Below are 7,748 nucleotides of genomic sequence, written 5' to 3' on the forward strand. Positions count from 1 at the left end.
GCACATTAGTTCAATGACAGAGTAAGATGGGTGATCCAAACGGAAATGCCACAAATCAAAATTTTGAGCAGGATCAGAATTCATGCTATGTAATACATGTTTAACAGAATTGTCTAAACTGTGAAAAATGTATAGGTGATTAGAAACCTCAGCAAGTCCAATCGTCCTTAAGGTAGTTGTATCCTGAATGAGACAACAATTATGATCAAATATGACAGTATAATTGGAACAAGTTGCAAGCTTATGAACAGATATTAAATTGTAAGTAAAGTCAGGTATGTGTAGAACATTATGAAGGTGTAATTCTGTTGAGAGGATTACAGTGCCAGAGCATTTTGCTAACACAAAGGCCCCATTGGTTAGTTTTATAAGTATAGGTGTGATACTATGATAAGTTGTGTAATTGGACAGATCAAAGGTAACATGATTTGTGGCCCCTGTATCAAGAATCCAATAATTGAGATGAGAAGGCATACTTGAATGAGGATGAGTGTCTTCTTCAGTTGAAGCTTGGTTCACATAATTTGCCGAATTGAATGTCAAGATAGTTTTATCATCAGTTTCCTTTTCTTGATTTCTGATTGAGGTACTTGGTGATGGTGTGGTATCATTTGGACAGGTACTAGAATTGATGGTGGATTCATTTTGCATTTCCCTAGGTTTGAAGGTAGGGGGAATCCATGCTTGAAATAGCAAATCTCAACAGTGTGATTCTCCCTTGCACAAAAGGTGCAAATCTTGGTTCCAACACCTTTGTTACTCGGTTTGTTGCTAGAATTGTTTCTGGTATATGATTGTGAGTTGTCATTGTATGTGTTTCTGCCATTGAATCTATTGGTATCTTGTTGTTCTCTTGAAGGACTTAACCCAACACCCTTTTGTGCCGAATTTCTCCATGTTGTTCTTGAGGTGACATTGTTGATAACAGTTCTTCGATCCTCAATGATAGTACCATCCAATTGCCTTTCTTGTTGTATGACTAAAGATAATGCCTTGTTTATCGTTGGTAGTGGCTCCATTAGTAGAATTTGGGCTTTGATTGTTCCATATTGGTCATTGAGACCCTTAAGGAAGCAAATGACATATTCAGATTCTCGATAGTGGTTGATGCTCTTCATAGATTCGCATGTGCACTTGACATCGCATATGCATGGGATTAGTGGTCGTAGAGCATCTAGTTCTTCCCAAATAGTTTTGAGATCAGTGAAATAGGTAGAAATATTCCGATCTCCTTGCCATATTGAATGAATTTCTTGAAGGAGATCAAAAGTTCTAAAATAATCCCCCTTGGAAAACCTATCTTTAAGATCTTGCCACAGTTCTTGTGCTCCATCTATATAAACGGCACTCTGAGCAATCTAAGGTGATAGTGATCTATTTATCCAAGACACTATCATGTTATTACATATTTCCCAAGCTTCAAATGTAGGATCAATTGTACTTGGCATTCTAATGGTGCCATTAACAAATTTGTATTTGTTATTGGATCCAAGAGCTCTTCTCATAGCTCTACTCCAAGAATTATAGTTTGTGCCATCAAGGGGAGGAGAAACTAAAATGAATCTGGGATTTTCACCAAGATGTAAGTAGAAGGGGCTTGATGGATTTTGGAATGCATACATCAATTGATGGTCGTTGTTGTTGCTTTCTGTTTGCATGATGAAGATCTGGTGCTTTTCGTTTGGAATGAAGGATGCAGAAGCAAGTTATAGTTTGAAAGACGAAGATTTGTTGAAGATGGAATGAAGGGAATCGTGGTTTTGAAGATGGGTTAAGAGACTTTGACCTTTGTTGGCAATATGATGAACAGAGGAAGGAGATTAAGCGAGAAAAGGAAATTGTTATAATGATGAATGAATGCGGAGGATTTATTAATGGAAATGAATGATGAGTACGCAGCAGAGCTCTCAATTTGAGAGCTCTAATACCATAGTGGATTTCAACATGGTGAAAGAATGAAGATTACTCTTATTGATGAAAATGAATTAATTGATAACAATGAATAACTTTCCTTATATAGGAAACCTAACTAATATAACTAACCTAACTAACTTAACTGAAAACAAAAAAGGGAAAATGGGCTTTATATGAAACCATAGCCCAATAGCCCAATATAATAAACCCAATAGTAGACTAGTATTCTTTAGATTCTATCATATAACACAAAAAGAGGTAAATAAGTACAATGAGATTCACATGCACGTACGTAATCGAGGTAACTTTGATGCTTCCAATTTCACTAATCGCTATAAGAAGTCCCATTGAGACCTCAACTAAGCAAATAATCTCAAACACACCCAAATTTTCACCCGGTTGTAGGATTTTAGAGTACCTAGTATACTTCACTATTGTCATATTTCAATATTAGAAGGCCAAATATGTACAACATTCTACCACACAACAAAACATTTACTCGTGGGTTACTGATCATCCACAAATGAGATTATCATGTTAACGGATAACGACCTGTTATTCTAAAACATGTATCAAACCAATGATATTCAAACAAAAATAAAAAAATAATAAACATTTAATTTTTTAATTGATATAATATTTTTCATTAGTCTGATATATGATTTGAGATATTAAATCCTTGTGTCATCTTAACAACAAAAATTCAAACTCACTATCATCTTTAGGGTTATGAATCAATTTCTTAACAACTACACCAAGCTATTCACACAACAACAAAAAAGTCAAACATTTCTTATTTTTCTTTAAATATGGTTGTTTTTTTCCTTTATGCATTCAACTACCAGCACTCTAATATGTATAATACATACACAATAATATTATATCCCTAATAACTTTTTCTTATGAAGGAAATAGTTAAAATGACAGAAGACTTTTTTCAAGGTCAAGCCAAACCTCTGATTAAGGTTTATAATAAAATTATGATCTAATATGTGACAAAAATACTATGATCTCTATTAATTGAGTTATATAAAATCAAACAATATATATTCCTTTGTAAAATTTATATTGAATTGATAGATGAAAAATTAACCATGTAAGCCAATTTTCACTAGTATATATATATATATATATATATATATATATATATTTTGTACAAATAAGCTCTTTTACTTTATTTTTTATTTTTTATGTTTACATATTTTTTACTAGAAATAATATATCCTCCTAAAATTTTGCCTAAAAATCCTTCTCATACTAAGTAAAAAAGGATTGCATGTTTTTTATATTTCCAAGATAACAAATATAACTTTTTTTATTTAATACTTACTCTACTTATTAGTATTTGGAGCTTGGAAAATCTTAAGTTTAAATTTTAGATGTGTCAAATGTTGCTATTTCTGAATTTTATTTTAACTTTGATTCTTATATATTAAAAGTTTAGTTTTGAACGCTTGTGCTTTCAGACTTTGTAAGAATTTGAGGAAAGAAATCAAAAACAAAATATAGACTAATTCTTATTTTAAAAGTATGAAGACACCATAAGAATCAAAATTATAAAGAATTAGAAAGACTAAAATTATATTTCAAAACAATTTTGTTGACACGCATTATGAAATAAAATGGTGCAATTTGTTTTTATAAGCAAAATTATATTAAAGAAGTACAAGGGGTGTCTACCCAATAAAAAAGAGTCAATGGTGAATATTGTTACAAGACATATTAATACAATACCAAGGATCAGCACACCAATTTTCAAAAACTAAGGAAGTTGGTGCCACATAAGAGATGAACCAATATCAAGTCCTAATTTGTATCATATACATAATTTGGGTGTAACTCACCTCCTTATTTCCAAATATAATATCATTCCTCATATTTCATATTGACCACAGAACTTGCAAACCAACAATATCCTCCATAGGGACTTCCCTTTTGGATTCTTGCAAGAAGACTCATGTATCTTCAATAAATCATGAGTGCAGTTGATCCACAATATTAATCCATTAACACCTATATTAATTGTTCAACACAATATTTTTTTATAAAACAAAAAAATCTTGTCACAAATTGTATTTCAAATCATATCTCATACTAATACTAATAAAAACATGATATATTAATTAAAAATTAAATATTCATTATTATTTTTATTTCATTATAAATGGAGGATGACATGATTTATACATATATAGTTTGGGAACTTAGCATCATTTCTATGAGTTGAGTCGAATACTAAAATTTGTGAAACAGGGTGGTTAATTTTTTAAACTAATGGAGAAATCTTAGAATTGCATTAATTCTCTGTATGATTTGAACTACAAATCAAAACCACAAATGTCACATACTTTAACTGTGGGAAGGATTTTCCATTAATGAAAATACAAGTTATTCAAAAACAAAACAAAAATATAATTTTTAATAATATATTTATCATTTTAATTATAATAAAATTGTACTTTTATTACTAAAATCAAATGGAATAATATATATTTGTCTCTCTATTGATGAGATGATAATTCTTTCTTTTTTCTCTTATTTGGCCATTGCTACCCCACTCTATATTTTCGTGGTGAACCAAACTATACATCAAAAGAAACCTCTTTTTATATAACAAAAAAGGGTAGAGAACTATCCCTTTCTTTCTCTCCTCCTCCACTCCCTCTAACTCTTTCTCATCATTTTCATGTTACACTTGAATGAAACCCTAATATATGATCCTTTTCACAATCTCAAGCAACTAAAACCCAACAAAATCAAGAGGTAACAACTCCAAGAGGGTTACTTATTATCTTCACAACCTCTCTCTCTTGTGCAAGTATTAAATATATGTTATATGATATATCATGAGTGGGGTGTTTATTCCCTTGTTTACGTAATACCCTTTTGCTCATTATCTCATACACCAAATTAAGTAAAAGTGAGGCAAGCAAAGCACTGTGACAGGTTTCAGATCAGAGGCTTAAAGACATGTTTGGGTGGTAGGTACTTTCTGAACAAAGCTAGCTTTTCCTTCCAGAACCAGAATAAAAGTGAAACCTTTAATTTCTCTTATGTTTTTCTCTTGTACTGTCCCTTCCTTCTTACCTCATTCTCTTAAATAAGGGGTATGTCACACATACTCATATGTGTATGTAAGTAACCAAAATCTCTCAAATCAGTGTCTTTCAAGTCTTTCCATTTTTTGCTTTCATGGATTCTGGTAACAGTAGTAGCAGTTTGCAATCTTCTAATGGTGGTGGTGGTGATGAGTCTTCTTCATTTTCTGCTTTCTTAAACAACAACCCTTCACCACAAACACCAACACCTTTCAGCATTAGTACTAATCATAATATGTTTGATACTTTATCAAGTTACTTGGATCCAACACAACCATCATCATCATCACTTCTAAACCTTGACATGATGTGGTCAAAAAATCATAGATCCGAACCAAACCCCACTCATCTACCTTGTTCATCACCCTCACTACATAATCAAGAAGCTTCTCTCTCAAGAGAGGCTAGTTTTTATGCTTTTCATAGCAATAATACAAACTTGTTGACACAAGGAAGTGGTTCATCGCGAGGTTTAGTTTCTTCTGTTTCAGCCGCCATAAACAATGATCAAGGTCACAACATGGTTCGAAACCCGAAGAAACGGTCAAGGGCTTCTAGGCGTGCACCTACTACTGTGTTAACTACAGACACTACCAATTTTAGAGCCATGGTTCAGGAATTCACTGGTATTCCAGCACCACCTTTCACTTCTCATTTTCCAAGAACAAGGTTGAATCTATTTGCTCCTCTTCATCGTGCTTCTTCTACAATACCCTCTAGCTCTACCCTTTTGGACCCTTCTTTTCTTCTACGCCCTTTTGCTCAGAAATTTCAACAACACCCTTTTCCACCCTCTACTTTATTACTAGGTTCTAATAATAACTCAACTAATTCAACTTCCATTACCTACCCTCACAACTTCAACAACATGCACAATAACAACCTCAATATTCTCAACTTCCAAAACACAAACACCCTCCAACAACCACCACAACAACAACCTTCATTGGAAATTCCGCAACAAAGTGATGGGTATCTCAAAATGGGTGTGTTGGAGGAAATAGGTTTAAGGCATGCAGATGTTAACAATAACAACACCAATATCAGTGGTCTTCATCATCAGAAGATTCAGAACATGGTTCCAAGTGGGAACAATAACATGAGTGCTAATGCTTCTTCAATGGATCAATGGCCCCACAAAACGGACACAGTGCTCACAAATGGGAAAGTACAACACTTCTCATCAGCTTCTTCCTTATCTGATTTTCATGGAGAGAAGTTGCCTAGGTCCACTACTACTGTAGCTGCTGCTGCAAGAAGTGAAGGTATGGTTGAATCATGGACTAATTGTTCTTCTCATTGATTAAGTGCCTCAACAGAAAGAAAAGGTATTAATATTACTGATTTTATAAAGTTTAAAACTAAGAGTTTAATATAATGCGTACTAACAGTTTTACGCTATTAGCACACATCAATTTAATCTCACTTTTTGTGATAAACACCATACAATCTTGAATAATACGCATCAATATGGTGGATGATATGCAATGGTGTAAAAAACTTTATATTGAGTAGATATTAAACTCTTAAAACAATTGATATCTTAGCATAATTCTAATCCATTAAGAATCTTGGTATTCTTATCCTAACCATGACCATCCAACTAATTAAGCTGTTTTTCTTTCTTTTTAATGTCCTTTGGGTCCGCTCATATTATTTGTAAACAAATAGCATTATCAGCTTGCTTGTCTTTTTCCATTTAATTTGTTTTTTTGTTTCCTCAAACTTTGAATTGTAACTCTAATCATGTACTCAACAATATACGAAAGGACCATGGTAGTTTGGAACTTTCAATGTTTATTACTTAATTTCGTTGTTCGATCTATCTATGTAACCGATATTCGGTTCATGTAACCGATTTCAGGAGATAAAAAGTTAGGTTGTTATTGTATATTTTGTATAATGTGAATATTCTTGTATATGTGCATCGTTGAATGAATAACAAAACAAAAACAAACCTTATGTAATGTATTATTTTCACTTTCTGTCCATATAAGCCTTCCATTATTTGGCATCTAATGTTTGTCGTGCTCTTCTATTTTATTTTATATTTTAGTCTTTAATTTAACACCGTTTATTATAAAATTGTAGATTCTATGAGTAATTGGTGGCGAGATTTGAGGAATTCTTAGCCGCCGCGTATCTTTTTCACTACGAAATCAAAGATATGTATGTTTTTTCAACATTTCAAAATTATAACCATATAAACAATAGAGTATTATACAAGACACATGACACTATTAGTATTACTATACACGTGGGTCCATAAGTTCTCCTCTTAATCATGATTAATTAGTTTGTAGGAGGACAAAAAAAAGATATCAGCTAAATCCAACATTTCATGCTTGAGCATTCACGGCCAAAAAAACAAACACGACTTTTTACTTTTTTTCCATCTTTTCATTTTTTTTATTAAACCATTTGTACAAAGAATGTTAAATATGCTTAATTTTTCATTGATATATTTCATATTATAAAATTCATACTATATCACACTTGTCTGGTTTGAATTTCGCATTAATATATTTCATCGTATAAATTGTTGAGTTAACAAGTGTTATAAGATAATTGTTTAAGGTAAATCAATATTGAAAAATTAAGATGCGACTTCGCAATCTCAATGTATTTAAGTGCATGATTTTTAAATTCATTTCTACACTAGAAATTGGCAAGCAACATGGTATAGACTCATTGCATCCTAATTTATGAATATGATATGATTCCTTTAAAATAAAA

At 32.1% G+C, this 7,748-nt stretch overlaps 1 protein-coding gene across 1 annotated transcript; it reads left to right on the forward strand.

The window, feature by feature from the left end:
• On the forward strand, nt 4,509-7,387 carry LOC109359391 (probable basic-leucine zipper transcription factor H). Its single transcript, XM_019604040.1, has 2 exons — nt 4,509-6,277; nt 7,104-7,387. Exons 1-2 carry the CDS (start codon nt 5,107-5,109, stop codon nt 7,142-7,144), a joined length of 1,212 nt encoding a protein of 403 aa, XP_019459585.1. The 5' UTR covers nt 4,509-5,106; the 3' UTR covers nt 7,145-7,387.

This window comes from Lupinus angustifolius, chromosome LG01 (assembly GCF_001865875.1).
Source record: "Lupinus angustifolius cultivar Tanjil chromosome LG01, LupAngTanjil_v1.0, whole genome shotgun sequence".
Classification (NCBI taxonomy): domain Eukaryota; kingdom Viridiplantae; phylum Streptophyta; class Magnoliopsida; order Fabales; family Fabaceae; genus Lupinus; species Lupinus angustifolius.

Bases quoted from the DNA above. Each gene is read 5' to 3' on its own strand.
- LOC109359391 (XM_019604040.1), top strand. From the start codon at position 5,107: ATGGATTCTGGTAACAGTAGTAGCAGTTTGCAATCTTCTAATGGTGGT. The intron at 6,278-7,103 runs GTATGGTTGAAT...ATAAAATTGTAG, and splicing joins TGCTGCTGCAAGAAGTGAAG to ATTCTATGAGTAATTGGTGG.